This window comes from Balaenoptera musculus, chromosome 1, assembly GCF_009873245.2.
Source record: "Balaenoptera musculus isolate JJ_BM4_2016_0621 chromosome 1, mBalMus1.pri.v3, whole genome shotgun sequence".
Classification (NCBI taxonomy): domain Eukaryota; kingdom Metazoa; phylum Chordata; class Mammalia; order Artiodactyla; family Balaenopteridae; genus Balaenoptera; species Balaenoptera musculus.
Genome location: NC_045785.1, coordinates 20,940,680 through 20,960,026, shown reverse-complemented (window position 1 = coordinate 20,960,026; position 19,347 = coordinate 20,940,680). Strand labels below are relative to the sequence as shown.

The following is a 19,347-nucleotide window of genomic DNA, read 5'->3' as shown; positions in this document are numbered from 1 at the left end:
AGAGTCAAACCACATGTCTCCATTCCAAGTTTTAGGGTCCCACTTCTTCTCAATCACAGGAAAGGCTTAGTTAGACTGAATTCAACTGATGAAATTCTACAACATGCACCATATTTTTGTTTTATTTGTAGCAAATAAGGCTGGTGGCCACAAGAAATAAGAGATCCTTTTATGGCTATCATGGAAGCTCTGTGACTCTCTGACCATGTCTTGAGCCGAGAGTTTAAAGACCCAAGCTTGGGACTTCCGTGGCAGCCCAGTGGTTAAGCCTTCGCCTTCCAATGCAAGGGGTGTGGGTTTGATCCCTGGTCGGGGAGCTAAGATCCCACATGCCTCGCAGCCAAAAAAACCCAAAACATAAGACAGAAGCAATATTGTAACAAATTCAATAAAGACTTTAAAAAAATTGTCCACATCAAAAAAATCTAAAGACCCAAGCCTGTCATTTTCTTTCTGCAAGGACTCTGATGCACTCAGAAGAATCCCTCCCATACAAAGCCCCTGTAGTCATCATCACTGCCATAACAGTCAAGTGCAACAACCACCTGGGCCCCCAAGGCACTTGCTTTAGCTGGCACTTCATCACAAATAACCACAGGTGATAATTTAATTAATCATGTCGCCACGGCATGCCGTGGCTTAGCAGCATCACGCTTCTCATTGACAAGCAGCTTTAGCACATTCAAACCCAGTGACACAACCGAACCAGTTCCCTAATCCCATCTTTTGAGGTCTGTTTCCTGGGATCCCTCCTAGCACCAATTTCTGTGTCAGTCAGTGTCCCGCCAATGAGACAGAAACCACACCAGTCATTGGAGGAAATTTAACATAGAGAATGGTTAGAATGGTTAACTAGGTATAAAGTTGTTAACTAGACAACTGAAAGGGTGAAAAGAAAACTGGGATACCATGGAGGCAGCAACAGCAGGAAGCATCTATAACTCCTAGGGCTAGGAGAACAAAGGAAAGAGTTTGGAATTACTAAAACTTAGAAACTTAGAAGACGGGCCCTGGACTTCCCTGGCGGTCTAGTGGTTAAGACTCTGCTTCCACTGCAGGGGGTGCAGGTTTGATCACTGGTTGGGGAACTAAGATCCTGCATGCTGTGTGGCGCGGCCTAAAAAAAAAGAAGAAGAAGAAGAAGAAGAAGAGGGGCCCTACAGAGCTGAAACTCAGACCTCTAAGTCTAGTGCTGGTGTCTGGTGTCTCTGAACTTAGAGGAGCGACCAACACTTCTGAGAAAAAGGTGCTATCCAGATGGTGCTGGTGTCTCTGACTGGGACACCATGAAGCTGGGTTTGTAATTTTTGGAAAAAACTGCAAAGTGGATTCAGCTGTTGCTATAAAGGCACTGCTGCTGCTGGGGTGAAGGAGCATTGCTAGGGTGACCTCACACGAACAGGAAGCAGAAGGAAGAAAGGAGTCCTTTCTTCCTCCTGTGACCTCACTATCTCCCTCTAGTGGCCCCTATTGGCAGAGCCAAAAGTAGAGTCAGCTGACAGCAGAAAAGTGATTTGCAGAGTCCCAGCTCCACTATCTCACAGTAGAAAGTAGAAGGGTGGATTTGGAGCTGAGACAATAACTTAATAACTAGCACAGGTGTCTTTATAAAGTATTAGAAGAAAGAGGTGAAATTAGGTGAGAATTAGCTGATTTTCAAGCAGAGGTGGAAGGGAAATGGAGAAAGTCCAAAAATGATGGGCCTTTCAGGGTCAGAAAAGATGACTGCTTCTTTTTTTTTTTTTTTTTTTTTGGTTTTTTGTTTGTTTGTTTGTTTTTTACTTTTTCAATAAGTTTATTACTGTCGTTATCTGAAAAATCTTCATATAAATTGTGGTTTGGTTTATTAACTCTCAGCAGCCTGTTCCTGAGCTCTAAGGAAGCTTGCCTTCTGAGCTACCCGATCTTTCTTCTGGGCAAGTGACATTTTGGGACGGTTCCACGTCTTCTTTTTAACTTCTCTCTTAGGCTTCTTCTCATACACTGGATTCTCTCGTATTGCAGCATGAGCTTTCTTATACATCTCCTCCATCATGTCTGGAGTTACGTTGTTCTTTATGTATTGAGAGAATTGTTTTTTGTAAGCATCTTCATCTTCGTCAATCAGGTAACGCATATAATCTGCAACGTTCTGCCCCATGATGTGCTTTCAGTGTACCTCAGCATTAAATTCTTTGCTTTCTGAATCATAACCAGGGAACCGTTTGGTACTGTGAGGGATAGACAAGCCTGCATCGACAGCTCCCTTCAGGGCCCCAAAAACTTTATTCCCAGCAGTAGTCCTGGCAAGCCCTGCATCCAAGTAACAGGTGAAGGCACCAGGTTGACCATCAGTGCTTTCCACATTGTATTCATCTCCAGTCACCTCGACTTGGCCTTCATAAATTTTCTCCATACCAAACCTATTAAGAAGCCTGTGTGCCAGCAGCAGGCCAGTACAATATGCTGCAGCATAATTTGTCAGGCCAACCTTCACACCATACTTCCGGAGTTCGTGAGCATAAGCTGCACAAACTATCATATCTCCTTCTATACGGGCATAAGCAATCTGACAAATGATATCTCTGTTAGTTACATGAACTATCATTCTGTATTTGGGTGTGTTGTACTTATTTTTATCTTGAATTACCAATCGTTTCCGAGCATAGTAGTCAGTTTTGCCCTCTCGCCGTCTTCTAAATTTCACTTGGTATCTCTTGAAGTAGGTCTTATTCTTGACAACTTTAACAAACCCCATCCTGTAGAACAGAAGCTCTAGCCGCCATTGAGCTGCAGAACCAGCACGGCTCCGGGGGTGGGGGAGGGGGGGAAAGCAGATGACTGCTTCTTGACTACAAATTGTATAAGATCGAAAAAGGTCTTGAACAACATGAGGTGAAAGATGTGATCACCTCTAAGGCAAATAGCAGGTGAAGAGTGTGGCCTTTCCACTTACTTCATATGACTTCAATGTAGCCACCATTACGTTGAGAGTGAGGCAAGGGGGTGATGAGGATATAAATATATCAGCTTGAGAATTCTATCTAGGAAAGAACTTGAGTGTGGTTAGTGTCACATGGATATGACTAGAAGCAAATAGAGCAGAAATCTGTTGTGTTAATTATGTGTGTCAACTTGGCTAGGCCACAGTACACAGATATTTGGTCAAATAATCTAGATGTTTCTGTGAAGGTTTTTCTTCAGATGAGAGTAACATTTAAAACAGTAGACTTGAGTGAAAGCAGATTATCCTCCATAAATTGAGTGGGTCTCATCCAATCAGTTGAAGGCCTTAATAGAAAAAAGACTGACTTTCCCTGAGAAAGAGGTAATTCTGCCAATAGACTGCCTTCAGACTCAAATTATAACATCAGCTCTTCCACTGGGTCTCCAGCTGCTGGCCTATTCGGCAGATTGTGGACTTGCCAGCCTCCACAATCATATGAGCCAATTCATTAAAATCTTCTCTCTCTCTCTGTACGTATATAGATACATACATACATATAGATATAGATACACACACATGTACATCCTATTGGTTATGTTCTCTGGAGAATTCTGACTTATACACCAAAAATATATATATATTTTTTAAAGCTTGTGTCTCATTACTTCTTTTTTTTTTTAATTAATGTTTATTTATTTTTTTATACATTTATTTATTTATTTATTTTTGGCTGCGTTGGGTCTCTGTTGCTGCACGTGGGCTTTCTCTAGCTGCGGGCTTTCTCTAGTTGTGGCGAGCAGGGGCTACTCTTTGTTGCAGTGTGTGGGCTTCTCATTGTGGTGTCTTCTCTTCTTGCGGAGCACGGACTCTAGGTGCGTGGGCTTCAGTAGATGTGGCGCTCAGGCTCAGTAGTTGTGGCTCGTGGGCTCTAGAGAGCAGGCTCAGTAGTAGTGGTGCACGGGCTTAGTTGCTCCGTGACATGTGGGATCTTCCTGGTCCAGGGCTTGAACCCGTATCCCCTGCACTGACAGGTGGATTCTTAACCACTGCGCCACCAGGGAAGTCCCTACTGTTTATTTTTTATTGAAGTAAAGTTCATTTACAATGTTGTCTCTTTTTAAAAAATATTTTTATTATTTATTTATTTATTTATTTGGTTGCGCCGGGTCTTAGTTGCAGCGGGGGGCTCCTTAGTTGTGGCATGCGAACTCTTAGTTGTGGCATGCCTGTGGTATCTAGTGCCCTGACCGGGGATCGAACCCGGGCCCTCTGCATTGGGAGTGTGGAGCCTGAACAACTGCGCCACCAGGGAAGTCCCTCCAAAAATACCTTGAGGTAATTGTATTGCCAAAGAAATTATGAGCCCAAAATAAAAAAGAAAAAAGCTTTGGCTACCTAAATTTAATATGAAATCTCAAGGGACCCTGAAGAGCCAAAACAGTTTTGTACAAGAAGAATAAAATTGGAGGTCTCATACCTCCTGTTTTCAAAACCTACTACAAGCCTACAGAAATTAAAACAGTATAGTACTGGCATAAAGACAGACATATAGACCAAATGAATAGAATAGAGAGCCTAGAAATAAACCCTCACACATGTGGCTAAATGATTTTTGTTCAATGGGAAGAGGACAGTCTTTTCAACAAATGGTCCTGGGAAAACTGGGCATTCACATGTATAAGAATGTTAGACCTTTACCTTACACCACATAGAAAATTTACCCCAAATGGATAAAAGACATGAACATAAGAGCTAAAACTATAAACTCTTGGAAGAAACATAAGGCAAAATCTTCATGATTGGATTTGGTGATGATTTCTTGCATATGACACTGAAGGCATAGGCAACAAGAGAAAAATAGATAAATTGGACTTCAAAATTAAAAACTTTTGTGCATTGAAGGGCACTATCAACAGAGTGAAAAGGCAACACATGAAATGGGAGAAAATATCTGTAAATCATATATCTGATTAATATCCAAAATATATAAAGAACTCCAACAATTCAACAACAAACAAACAACCCAATTTAAAAATGGGCAGGGACTTCCCTGGTGGCACAGTGGTTAAGAATCCACCTGCCAATGCAGGGGACACGGGTTCGATCCCTGGTCTGGGAAGATCCCACATGACACAGAGCAACTAAGCCCGTGCACCACAACTACTGAGCCCGCGCCCTAGAGCCCGTGAGCCACAACTACTGAGCCCATGAGCCACAACTACTGACCCCACGTGCCACAACTACTGAAGCCCAAGCGCCTAGAGCCCACACTCCGCAACAAGAGAAGCCACCGCAATGAGAAGCCTGCGCACCGCAATGAAGAGTAGCCCCTGCTTACCACAACTAGAGAAAGCCTGCGTGCAGCAGTGAAGACCCAAAGCAGCCAAAAAGACAAAGGGCAAAGGGGGACTTCCCTGGCAGTCCAGTGGTTAAGATTCCGCACTTCCACTGCAGGGGGCGCAGGTTCATCCCGGCCAGGGAACTAAGCTCCTGCATGTCACGTGGTGCGGCCAAAATAAATAAATAAATAAAGGGCAAAGGATCTGAATAGACATTTCTCCAAAGGTATACAAATGGCCAATAAGCACATAAAAAGATGCTTAACATCACTAATCATTAGGGAAATGCAAGTCAAAACCACAGTGAGATACAACTTCACGCCCACTAGGATGGCTGGTATTTTAAAAAAAAAGAGAAGAAGAAAAAAAAAGGAAAATAAGTGTTGGTGAGGATGTGGAGAAATTTGGATCCTTGTGCATTGCTACTGGGAATACAAAATGATGAAAATGCTGTGGAAAACAATATAGCAGTTCCTAAAAAACAACAACAACATAGAATTAACATATGATCCAGCAATATATACTTCTGGGTATATACCCCAAAGAATTGAAAACAGGGACTTGAACAGGTATTTGTACACCAATGTTCATAGCAGCATTATTCGCAATAGCCAAAAGGTGGAGCTATCCAAGTATATCCCTCAACAGATGAATGGACAAACAAAATGTGGTGTATACATACAATGGAATATTATTCAGCCTTAAAAAGAAAGGCAATTAAAAAAAATTTTTTTTTATTGAAGTATAGTTGGTTTACAATGTTGTGTACAGCAGATAATATTTGTTTCTGGTTTTTTAATGACGACAATAACGATGATGATGATGATAAAAAATAGCTACCATTCATTAAGTTCTTACTATGTACTACGTGCTATGCTAGTGTTTTATCTAGTGCTTTATCTCATTTAATCTTCATAACTACTCTGTGTGGTAAGTGATGTCACCCCCCATTTTAGAGATGAGAAAACAGGTTTAGAGAAGTTGAGTCACTTGCCCAAGGTTTTACAGGCCCTCCTTCTCTCTCTACATTTTTTCTTTTTGACAATCCCATCCAATATCATGGCTGCTATAATTATCATGTCTGTGTGGATGGCTCCCTGACCCCTCTCCTTGTCTCCTTGTCCCACATTTCCTGGCATATGAATGTGCTGATGGCATTGTAACTCAACATGTCCAAAATGCAGCTATTCTTGTGTTAGTACTGTTCTAAACATTTTTCATTTAATTCACATAACTCTGAGAGAGATAATATTATTATTCATATCTATGAGGTAGATAGTGTTATCCATGTTTTACAGATGAGTAAACAGAGGCCTAGAGATTCAGTATCTGGCTCACCTTTACACAGCTAGTACACAGTGGAGCTGGGCTTGGGGCTGATTTCAATGCTTAGACCACAATAATGACAATACCTCAGTTCCACTCAAACGAGCTCTCCCTGTCCTGTTCGTTCCTGCTTCCTATATTCATTCTCTGCCCTTAACTTCAAATCCTAACTGTTCTTCACAAGTCCAACTCAAAGGCCATCTCCCTACAAGTCTTTTCAAGTATTCCAAGCGGGAGGGATCTCCATCTTGTGTGAATTACAGAGAACTTACTCTGTACCACACTTACCTTTTCCCAAGCATACAAGTAAAATTTTAAGTCATCCTCACCCATAAAAGTTCAAGTAGAGAATATTGAGCAAGAAGTTTAAGTATTTCTTTCATTCCCAGAATTTATTAGTTTTTTCCTTGACTAACGTTCTGTGTTTCTGCTAGAAACTCTTATCAGGCAGCTATTTGAGGACAGGAGGCAGGGCGAGTCTTCTTTAGTCCCCTAAAACAGGCCTTACTTAACACATTGCTGAAAGAATCAATCAGTTGCAAATCCCATGAGCCTGCACACACTACATTTTTTGGATGAGGGTGAGAGGGTCTGTTTAAGAAAAGTGATTTTTTTTTTTCAGGGGGACTGGTAAAAGCCCTGTCAAGGCTCCCTCTCCTCCCACCTTCATTAAAGAACAAAAAAAGCATCTACTTCTAGGTACATAAAGCGTCTGGTTTCTGTTTTAGCTGGGTCTCAGAAGGAAATGACCTTTTCTCTGAAATTTGTAAGCCGCCCCAACCCCAGCTGCAGCATTGTTAGACCTCAGTGTAAACAGGAAGCTTCCTGCCTTGGGCCCTTCATATCCCTCTCCAGGCTATTAAAGACTGTTAATAGGATAGTAAAAGGACAGCTGCTGGCCATAAAATCAGCCCATTCCTTAGATCCTTAGAGAACTAGATCCCTCCAAGGTCAGAGAGAAAACTGTGTCCATCTCCAGGTCACACCAGGTATGTCCACCTAGCTGGGGTCCTCACTTAACTCCTCTATGATCAGCTGTAACTGATCTTTGCAAAATACCAGAGTGATTTAGTTCCTTGGTATTCGTTGAGAAATGAGAGGTTCGCATTTATAGGGTTTCCGGTCCTTGAAATCATTCGTTTCTGGGGGTGACGAGGTCTAGTGTGAACGTTAAGCTGAGACTGCCAAAGCAGTGAAATCACCCCCTACCCTGCGGAGTTTGAGTCACCTCTTCCAGTAGGGAAACAATCAGTCCTGATTATCCCCCCAAAAGAGGCAAAGAGGTCAATCCATGAGAGCAAACAGTCTAGTACTCCTACCTCTGCAATAAAGAGCTGAATCAGGCCCTCAACTCTTCCTGCACACAGGGTGGAAGTCCCCAGATTTGCAGCTGTGGGTGAGGAGGGAGGGAACAGTTTCTGCCAACTGGAGGGACACTAGGGCAGGGGTGATCATCTTTTGCCAAGAAGGGCACTCGGGTGTCTTGGCAGACGGCAGAGGGCTGTCCCGATCTGTGTGTACATTTTCAGAAGCATTTGACTCTGGACCAAATTCTCTCAGCTGTGCTAAAGCTGGGGCGATGGATGGGAAATGCTTATTGGCCAGGCTGACTAGGAGCTCCAACAGAGGGTGCTGGGGCTCAGCCAGGAGCTTCCCTTCAGCTGGCAAGTTTAGCTTTCAGTCATGGTCAGAGGGAACGTGTCAATCCATCTATTTCCAAGTTTCTGCTTGTTGGAATTTTTGGCTCAAACGGGGAAAGAGTGGTGATGATGCAGAGCCTCTTACCTGGCTCAAAGAATGAGAAAAAATCGCTCAGCAGGGGTCAAGATTTCACTACAATTATAGAGACAAGCCCATTACCAAATGGGGACCAGGAAGATACCATTTCATTCAACCCTGGACTTACCTACAATTTATCAATTCCTGCTGCTGTGTTGGCTCATCTGACCCTTACCTACCAATCAAGAAAGCACAGGCACTCGGGCAGGGCAGGAAAACCAGTCACTGCTCACACATTGAACATTTAGTTGCCCCTGGGCAGGCTTACTTACACAGGACAGGGAGCCTTATTTGCCAAGTGTCACTGCTTTCCCTCATTCAAAGGAAACATCACTGAAGTTACTCCTCGGAGTGCTGAAAAGAGGAGAACTGGATATTTTTTCCAGTAGGATAATGTAATTTTCCCCTAGTTTCAGGAGAGGTAACTAAGGCTCTGAAAACTCTCCCAAGGTCACACAGCTGGTAAGTGGGGCTTTAACGGGGAGGACAGAATCCAGGCCTCCTGCCTCCTCATGCAATGTTCTTCTTACCATGACTTTTTTCCCCCAGTAACTTGTATTAATTTTTTTTGCATCAATTGACCTTTAATATCCAAATGAAGTGTGGATGCAGAGTATGTGGCAGGGTCTCAGCCCTTAATTTGTATTATTTTTTTAAAAGGTAATTTATGGGAATTCACTGGTGCTTGCTCCAGCTCGGTGCTTTCACTGCTGTGGACCGGGTTTAATCCTGGTCAGGGAACTAAGCTCCTGCAAGCCGTGCAGCCAATAAAATAAAATAAAATAATTTTAAAAATAAAAATAAAAAGGTAATTAATCGCAGATATAATCAAAAGTTGTTTAATTTGCATATCTTTGTAAGGTTTTTCATATAAGTAAGTGACAAATCATGAAAAAAGTCATCAGAAACATGTCCCATTTAGGAAAGATGGTCCCATCTTACTTAGGCTACACTGTCCAGGCCTCCACCATCACTGTGTGGATGATGACCAGCTTGTCACCTAGAGCCTTTGATGAAATTCACATTTAAATAATTTACATTTAAATTTACGTGTGGGTAGGTGGTAAGTTTAAGACTATCTCTGCTATGGTTGATTGACAAGACAGATCCAGGTATGCTTTAGACCTGGAAGAATATTTCTTCATTTACAGAGAAAATAGTTACTACCTTAAAATCTGCCATAGCCAGGACCAGAAGGGGCTCTCTAGAGGCTCACACTTCTCCCATTCCTAACCAACCTTCAAGGAGAGAGAGGTTCTAACAGGGCAGAGTAAGGGTTCCAGGGCAGCTCAGGCAGCCCCAGCATGTATCTGTACTTTCAGACCCTGGTTAAGTCTGCTTCAAGCCTGTCCCCTAAGTCTCCAGGTCATGTCCAAGGTAGGAAGTTGCAATGCAGGAGTAGTCCCAGGAGCCAGTAAGTCAGGAAGTAGCCTAGAATGCATCGTGTGACCAGAGAACAAGTTTTCCACTTGTACAAGAGTCCCATGATAGAGTTTCTGGGGACCTTTTGTCCTGGTGGGGAGTCCCCTGAAAGAGGCTTCCAAGGCACAGTCTCTAGGGATCTCAGCAGCGGTTCTTGATCCTGAAGCAAGTGAGCTGAAAACCAGTACACGATAGGAGTGGAGGAGCATAAAAACCTGGTGAGAACCTGGAAATCATAAGAGGGGAAAACCCACACAATTACTGGAATGTCACTGCCTCAAAATGAGATGAGCCTGGGACTTCCCTTGCTGCTGGGTGATAGCTATAGCTCTAAGACCAGAAATGTATTACACTGGAAAAGATATCATTCAGCAGAGCTTAGGATCTTGCCTTATAAAGCGTGCATGACACCAGCCAGGTGCTGCAATGTTACAAATAAAATGGCTACACACTAATTACCACAATAATGGGCCAATTGATACTAAAAAATTCTATGGGGGTTGTGGTCAGGGGACTTCTCTGGCGGTCCAGTGGTTAAGATTCCGCGCTTCCAACGCAGGGGGCGTGGATAAGATCCTGTTGGGGAAACTAAGATCCCACATGCCACGCGGCATGGCCAAAAAAAAAAAAAAAAAAGTCTGTGGGGTCCCACTTTTAGCCCAGGGCCAGGACTCTTATCCCCTGCCCCGTGATGAAACGGTTCCCTCATCCCACGGGGATGGCAAAGCAGAGAGAAAGGGGGCAGGGGATCCTGTGGTTCAACACTGTCCCTCTAGGGAAAGTCAGAGCCAGGTCTCCAAATGGTCTCCCTCATCTATCCTTGAAACTCTAAGCTTCGCTGGCATTCACGCTAGTAGCTCATCCAGCTACAAACACAGAGTGCTCCTTTCTATTTCCCCTGTGCCTCTTAGTCACACAGCTCAGAGAACTTCACAAACAGCCAATGTGCGCCTCCAAGAGGCAGCAACTGCTGAGGGGTGGCCAGCATGGAGACAAAGACTTCCTCAGGGGCTTCCTGGTGGTGCAGTGGTTGAGAATTCTGCCTGCCATGAGGGGACACGGGTCGAGCCCTGTCTGGGAAGATCCCAATGCCGCGGGGCCAATGGGCCCGTGAGCCACAACTGCTGAAGCCTGCGCGTCTGGAGCCTGTGCTCCACAACAAGAGAGGCCGCGACGGTGAGAGGGCCCCGCGCACCGTGATGAAGAGTGGCCCCACTCGCCGCAACTAGAAGAAGCCCTCGCACAGAAACGAAGACCCCCAACACAGCCAAAAATAAATTAAATAAATAAATAAATGTAAAAAAAAAAAAAGACTTCTCAGGGTTTAGGTGGACCTGGGCCACAACCAGGACCAAAAAAAATCGAAGGTATGATCAAACCCTTTCCCATCCCTCTATCCTCCCCACCAACCGAACATTGCACAAGATCGCTCCTCTGAAAATGGAGCACCTGCCAGAGCTCAGAGTACCTCAGAAAGTCGGACATTCAGCAGACATTTCTGGGTATAGTTGTATGTTAGGGGAAGGTCCCAGAGATAACCCTCTGTGCTATTCCTGTTAACTTAGTCAGAGTACGGTCCATGTCTTCACAACTCTCGGTGTCTTCGCACAGGCCCTTCCATTTGCCAGAATGTTCTTCCTCTGCTTCTTAAATGGAATTCCTTCTTACTCTTCAGGACCCAGCCTAATATGATGCCCTCCTCACCTCCTTCAGCCAGTTAGCCACTTATTCCTCTGTGCTTTCACAATACTTTACCTCAAAAATATCTCCAATTCCATCCCACTATACTATAATTTAAGCTGTTAAATGTCTGGTCTCTCCATTTTGACCACAAAGACCTACTAGGGCAGAATCTTAACTTATTTATGTTCTACCCTCAGTGATCTGACCCAGGAACTCACACTAAAAACATCCCCAAATAGTTGTTGAATGAATAAGTACAGGTCACTCAAATGGGAGAAGTTAAATGTCCTCCCTGTCCCTGACTAAGGGGTTTGGCCTGTGTTCCCACCTTTTCCCAGCCAGGAGTCCACCTCACCTGAACATGCATGCACAGACTGCCGAACAGCAGCAGCACTGCAGCGTGGACTAGGTACACAAACACCCGAGGACTGAGGAATCCAGGACCAGGCTTCTCTGGGGTCTCTTTGTTCTTGCTCCTTTGCATCCCAAGTGTAAGGCAGAGCCAAGGATGGGTGGTCACATATGTCCAAGTTGCCCAGGCAACCAGTATAGCCATTGGTGCAGCCAGTAGAAAATTGGGCACCTGCTTGAGTTCATAGTATCTCAAAAAGCCAACATTCCAATAGATATCCTGGATGTAGCTGTATATGAGGGGAAGTTCCCAGGAGCACCAAGGCGGCTTATTTCCCTCTACGATTCGGTAGCCCTTGTCCACAGCTAATTGCAGCAAGGGCTCAGGAATGGGGTGGGCTGAGCCTGGCAGACAGAACTGGGTATAGGCGTAATATTGAAAGAGGGCAAAGGAAGGCTAAGTGTGAGCACTGACAGGAACACAGAGCCCATCAGCTTCAAGAGCTGTCTCAGGGATTTCCGCACCACGAGAGAAGAGAAAAGGCTCGGCACTGAGAATGCACGAGGAAGCCAACGTTGACCAGCCCGTTGGAGCGCACGCCAGTGGCAAGGGCAAAGAGAGTCCACTAGTCCAGCTTCGGCCCCTTTCCAGCTGCCCCAGGGCGCTCGAATGTCAGGAGGGCAAACAAAGCTTCTGAGTAGCCAGCCGCCAGGAAGACATTTGGCGGGGCTGAGGCAGAAGAGCAGCGCTCCATAAAAAGCCTGGCGGGGACAGCGCAAAACCAGACAGCCCAGGTCATGAAGCGCAAGTGCGGCCAGCACGGAGAACAAGGAATTGAGCGATGCTACTGAGATTAGCAGGCAACTCCGTAGGCTCAGTAACCCCCACAGGGGTCTCAGCAATTCAGTCCCCACCAACAGGACCAGGGGGAAACCAGGGAAGAAGGCAAAGTTGTGCTCATACAGGTAGCCATGCTCAGCAATGAACAGGAAGTGTTCAGCATCCCAGTGAGATAGGCCGCCCAGGAGACTTTCCACAAGTTGGTCCACAGAGCCGGAGGGGGTGAGGCGAGGAGGAGAGAAGGCTTCTGCATGATGGTCTGGGATGATGGCATTGAAGAGAGCCTGTGGGATGAAGGAGAACTAGGATTTTGGTTGAGCCAGTGGAAGAATTACCATTTAATAAAATGAGGAGGAACAGACATGTTGGGGAAGAATCACAAGTTAAGTTTGAGATGGACATTCCAGTGCAGAGGTCAACGAGACAGTGAGATATATGAGTCTGAGGGTCAGGAGAGCAATCAGGGCTAGAGATACAAATTTGGGAGTCATAAGTGTATGGATGATATTAAAAGGTGTGAGACTGAATGAGATCACCCAGGGAAGAAGTGCAGATAGAGAAAAGAAGAGATCCGAGGACTGGGCCTCAGACATGTCAACATTTACAGGCTCGAAAGAGAGTGAGGATCTAGCAATAAAGGTAAAGAAGGAAGGTCAGTGAGGTAGGGAGGAAACCAGGAGAGCATGGTGTCATAGAACCAAGTAAAGCAAAGGAGTGATCGGCTCTTAAATGTGCTGATAGGTCAGTAAGATGGGACTGAAAACTGACCGCTGGCTTTAGCAATGGGAATGTCATTGGTGACTTTGACAAGAGCTACTTCAGTGAGTGGAGTGAGAGAGAAGACTGCCTGGACTGGGGTTCAGCAGAGAAGGGGAGAAGTGAGACAGCAGATACAGACAACCGTTTGGAGGAGTTTTCCTGTAAAGGAAGCCAGAGAAATGGGGTAGTAGGTGAATGACATTGTGGGGTCAAAAGAAATCTTGTTGTTTTTTTTTCCAAAGGTGGGAGGTAAGTATTGTTTGCCAATGGGAATATCCAGTGGAAAGGAACCACTGAGTATGCAGGCGAGAAAGGGAAGAATGCTGGAGCAGGCAAAAGGGGATGGAATCTGCTTGTGAGGTGGAACTGGCCTTAGAGAGGAGACAGACAGTTCATCACCCTTCAGTAGTGAAGGCACAGAGGTGCAGATGTAGGTATGCTGATGGCTGTGGTGGAAGTATTCAGAAGGTTACTTCTTATTGCTTCTACTTTTCTGAATTTTCACTCAGGAAAACAAGCTGGGGAAAAGGTGCTAGAGACTTGAGAAAAGAGGAAAATGTGTAAAATAAGTCATCTATGACCCTAGTTCTCAAAATAGGCTGTGCACTGGAATCGCCCAAGGAGTTTCAAAAATACTGGTGCCTGGGTTTCCCTCCTGCCACAACATTGATGACTTAACCAATATGGGGTACAGCCTGGGCGTTTAGATTGTTTTTAGCTCTCCCAGCTGATTCTGATGTGCAGAAAAATTTGAGAGAATGGGTGAGCAACTGGACCAGGGAAATACACGAAGATTGCCAGGTAGCACTAAGGACTCATTTGGGTTAATGATATTGAATACAAAGAGACTAGTTAACACAGTTGTGTGCTTTTCTCTGGGCAGATGCACGCGTGGAGTAGACACAGAATTGAATTTAACCAAGGTTGGGCTTTTGTCTTGTGATTAAGACATAGGGAGAAGGGAGCGAGTGAGTTGTACGTGTATGCATGGTGGACCATGGAATCTAAGCTGGGTAAGAAGTGGAGCTGAAGCCATGAGGTAGGTGAGGGACAGTGAAACCGTGGTAGAATCAATGGATAAGTCCCGAGGGAGTGGAAGAATCGTTAGAACTGGGGTAGTGGAGGGAGTGAACTGGAAAGATAGGAGATAGTGGTTAGATGTATCAGCTTTATTAATACTGAAACCACCAAGAAATATACAGTAGTGCTGGAAAGAGCAACAGTGAATCAGGAGCTAAAACCTTCAAGGAATGAGGAGGAATGAGTTGTAGCTAACAGAGATGACAGCAACAACAAAGGGTAACTGGGGTATAACCTGATGGCATGAGCTTTAAAGCTGGAAGGGGGGGAGGGGAGGATAATGAAATAGCATTATTATTAAATGTCTTTTTGCCCCATTAGATTTGGTCAGCTACTTAAGGGAAAAGAGATGGTGACTTTTTATACTCCCACCTAGCATAGTTCTTTGACCAGAGCAGGAACTTAATAAAATTTGGTTGTTGAGCAAACAGTATAGAGGAAACATATTTGTTTCCAAATCACCATCTGAATTAGAACCCAGCTGTCCTGGTACCCTATCCCAGATGCCGAGTCACTGTATTGCTCCCTTAGTTCTGTCAATCATTCAGCTGATGCTGGTTCAAAGACATCATCAAGTCAGTTTTCCAGCCTAGCAACAGGAGTATAACCTCATTTTTAAGGCTCTTTCCTTTTTCGGTCAGTTTCTTTATCAGGCCACTTCAAACAGTGAAAACAAGTGGGAAAGGAGTGACAGTCACAGGTAACACCCCTAGTCTCCAAGCTGAAGACACTTCTAACTAAACCTGGGACCCAGCAGAGGCTGTTATGCCTCATATAGTGGGGGAGGAGAGAAAAAGGAGTTTTCCACAAAGGAACCACCGATGAGCCTCAGAGAGAATGTGCTTGTGATGAAAGGCACATATAGTATGCTAATAGAACATCCCTAGGGTGTTGACATACATTCAACAATAACAGATACTGAAGACCTACTAAGCACTGGGCACTGTGCTAGGCACCATACATAGTTCATATATACCTGAAATTTGATTAAATATGTATCAAGGGCAGCCTTGGAGGGGAAAGGGAGTTGTAAAATGCATTCTGGGGGTTGTGTGTGGGTGAGACAGCAAGGGGACACAGCTGGGGGAAGAGTAGGAGACACTGCTGACTAAACAAATATACACAGATGGTCTCAGGACAGTGCCACCTCTCTCCCACTCAACTGACTGATGCAACACTCAGTCTCCTGGTCAGGGGACCCAGGGCAACACTTTGAGCTGTCACACCCTAAACTAGAACACACCTGTTCTGGTTACAGAACATCATGGTCTGCTGGAAAGACCACTAGCCCAAGAGTGAGGAAACCTGGGGTCTGATTCTGGTCCTTCTCTAACTTGCCTTGTGACTTTAAGGAAGCCATTTATCCTTTCTGGGCCTCAGCTACTTCATGTGTAAAATAAGAGATTAATAAATCAAAATAAATAAATAAATAAATATAAAATAAGAGATTAATAGGTCATATCTAAGAGTCCTGTCCACTTTTCAGCTATGTGGTCTAGGTCTCTATAGTTCTAACCACATGGTCGGGGGGGGGGGGGGGCATCTGGGAAAGGGAAAGAAGATGAGGCCTATTCTTAACGTCTAGCCCAGTCATGTGGCAATGGCATGTTCAGGACAAAAGATCAGAGACTGACCTGCAGCACCAGAGTCAGGACACGGCAGCTGACTGCAAACCCCAGGACCTCTTTCCGGAATGTGTCCAGGGGCCACATCCTCTCACCACCAGGAATTCAGGGGGGCTGCTGCCAGGGCTGAACTCCCTCAGGCTTCTAAACTCCAAAACCCAAGGAGGAAATGTCACACATGGGCAGAAAGTAAATTCTTGAAAGCATTTTACATGAAAACATCACCCCTGCTTCAGGACTACTATGGCAAACTTAACCACCTTACTTTCCAGATGAGGGAAAAGCATCTTAAAGGCAGATGGAACCTCTTGGTGTCACTCTGAAGCACTGTATCCTTGTAGGGGAAGTTCCACACAGGTAGGCATGAAGCTGGAAAGCTAAGCTCACAGAAAACCTTTAAAAGCCTGTTGAGTGCCCCTATCCAGGAACTAAAGACCTGGGTTCAAGTCCTGACTTTGTCATTCATAAGTTCTCATTTTGTTCTTCTAAGCCTCAGTTCTCTGTGTATAAAATGAGATCGGGGGACTTTCCTGGTGGCACAGTGGTTAAGAATCCGCCTGCCAATGCAGAGGACACAGGTTCGAGCCCTGGTCCGGGAAGATCCCACATGCCGCGGAGCAACTAAGCCCACGCGCCCTAACTACTGAGCCTGCGCTCTAGAGCCCGTGAGCCACAGCTACTGAGCCCGCGTGCCACAACTACTGAAGCCCGTGTGCCACAACTACTGAAGCCCACGCGTCTAGAGCCCGTGCTCTGCAACATGAGAAGCCACCACAATGAGAAGCCCGCGCACTGCAAAGAAGAGTAGCCCCCGCTCACAGCAACTAGATAAAGCCCGCGGCGCAGCAACAGAGACCAATGCAGCCAAAGATAAATAAATAAATTTATAATAAATAAATTAATTAATTAAAAAAAATGAGATCGGACTATTTTGCCTGTCTCATGAAATTGTCACGGTGGTGAAATGGACTGAAGTGTGAAGAAGTACTACCAAATCTATATTGTGGTTGCTGTTATTTAGTGTGTGCCCTTTCTCTGTTGCCCAGAATAATAAACTAGGTCCCAAACCAGAGTCCCAAAAGTGGGGCATAGAACTGAACTGGAAGACCATAATGACTACACACTCTAGTTAAGCTCTCTGATGTGTGTTCAGCTGGTCTGTTAAATTAAGTGGAGAAGGAAAAGAAAACCACCACTCAGCAGGACTTCAGCCAGCTCATATTGCTAAAACAAACTTAGGGGGACGACAGAGTCGACTACTAGGGATGGGGAAAACTGTTATTTCCCATCTCTTTGTTGGAATGGCAGCAATGTATAAACAACTGCAAAGCCATTCTGAGGGAAGGAATGCACATTAAGGCTTTTTTTTTTTTTTTTTTTTCAATTCCTTGTGTTAAAAGAAGTAGCAATGGCCCCTACGGAACCAGTTGGAAATCAGAAGGAAGGGCAAGCGCATCAGAGGCAGCTCCACAACTTGGGGTGAAGAACTAACCCTAAAGGAAAAAATACTAGAACTGAGAAATTAACAGGGAGGCCTGGAAGACTTTTCTTTCTTCTCTTATCTGGCTAACACCTATCAAACCTTTAGGTCATCACTTGTTTCTGGACTTCTCTGACTCTCCCTAGACTATGTGATATGCTCTCATTACACTCTGCCTTGTCGTCTTTATTGCTATTGCTTATTCAGGTTGTTTATGAGGGCAGGGCCTAGCACTACAAACAGGCATTTTAAGCCTGTGTTCTAATTGAGTGGAAGTAGCAAGCACTGGATATGGCTTCACTAGTTCATTGGCTCTGGATATAAAATCCCTGCTCCGGGTACTCCTCCCAGCATATCTCGTGTTGAGACCAAAACGACAAAGTCACAGAAGCCACAGGAAAACACAGTTTCTCCAGAAAACTGGCCATAAGCAACAGTTCTCTTTCCTCTCAGCACAAGGGGGCGCCTGTTGCTTACTCCATCACCAGGAAGCCTGGAGGAAGGGAGGGGCCACAAACGCCACACCGGTTTGCTCATCAAAAGTCAGTTCAAAGGCAAGCTTTTGAAATCCCCCCAACACTGCCAACATCTGACTCGCCGAATCGAGAGGAATCGTAGAAACAAGCACAGCCAACCTTACACGGCCGCTGGTTCTCCATCCTAGGGTGAATTCACTTTTTCCCTTCCTTCATTTCCCACCCACATGCAGAAGAGTTGGAAAAAGAAAAGCACGGAACCCACCTCTGCCTCTTCACCAGGCTTCCATTCTTCCTTTCCTTTCTCCAGAGTCACGCTCTAGACCCAGCGATCACAGAAGACTTGTAGCCTACACTTAGTTTACAGGTAAACCATGTGAAAACAAAAATAAAGCCAGTGAGCTCTCCCTCTCAGCTAATTGCGGGCTTCACTTCCCAACAACCCGTTTACGAAATCACAGACCCTCTGAACTGGCAGGACACTTACAGAGCAACTAGTTTTACTCTATTATCCCGTGAGATAAATATGCCCCAGAGAGGTGAGTAATAAAATTCTCCAGAGTTTTTACATCAGAGATCTCATTAGACCCTGTGTAATTACCATCGCCATTTTATGGATGTGGAAACTGAGGCTCACTGGGGTCAAGTGGGACTCCCAAGGCTATATTTAAGGAGAATGTCTTTTTTTTGTTTTTTTGTTTTTTTTGTCTGAAACATCAATCTTTCCACCAGCCGTCACTCCTGCCAAAGGGGATGCGCTCTTTCAGAGCCAGAATTACAACCAGGGTCTCCCAACTCCCAGCCCAGGACTTGTCCAATGACAGCGCATGCTCTTGCTGGCTATGCTTAGGTCAGGGAGGGCCCTATCTGAGCAGACAGGAAAACCTGTTGAATCGGAGCCCAGGACTCTCTGGGTAAGACTAACATCCTCGGGGGCGGGCGGGGGGTGGGTGGTGGTGTTCGGACCCAGGGTCCTCAGGACCAGAGGCTTTGCTGGCCGCCGCGAGGCAGGGGCCGCCTTCTGCCAGCCTAGCCGGGTCCGAAGCCCGTTCTAGCCCTTTCCTTTCGGACACAGTCCCAAGCGGGGATTGGGCATCTCCTCTCCCCAAAGGGGCCACGGCTCAGAGGTTACTCTCGAGGGGGCCAGCGAGGCCCGGCCCGGCCTAGGGCCGGAAGGCAGGGGAGGGCGGGAGGCTGTAACGGAAGAGGCGGCACTGGGAGGCCGCTCTGGTGGAGGGGCGGGGCTCCTCGCTTCTCGGC

General features: G+C 45.4%; 2 protein-coding genes across 2 annotated transcripts; both read right to left on the bottom strand.

Moving 5' to 3' along the window:
• Positions 1-1,830: 1,830 nt before the first annotated feature.
• Positions 1,831-2,789, bottom strand: LOC118901303 (60S ribosomal protein L5-like). The gene is given in 1 exon segment (XM_036864488.1): positions 1,831-2,789. A coding segment is annotated over 1 exon segment (891 nt). The 5' UTR covers positions 2,738-2,789; the 3' UTR covers positions 1,831-1,846.
• Positions 2,790-9,193: 6,404 nt separating this feature from the next.
• Positions 9,194-18,966, bottom strand: PIGV (phosphatidylinositol glycan anchor biosynthesis class V). The gene is given in 9 exon segments (XM_036864438.1): positions 9,194-10,018; positions 11,831-12,276; positions 12,279-12,371; positions 12,374-12,448; positions 12,451-12,493; positions 12,495-12,548; positions 12,550-12,951; positions 16,141-16,275; positions 18,353-18,966. Coding segments are annotated over 8 exon segments (1,473 nt in total). The 5' UTR covers positions 16,219-16,275; positions 18,353-18,966; the 3' UTR covers positions 9,194-9,736.
• Positions 18,967-19,347: the final 381 nt, after the last annotated feature.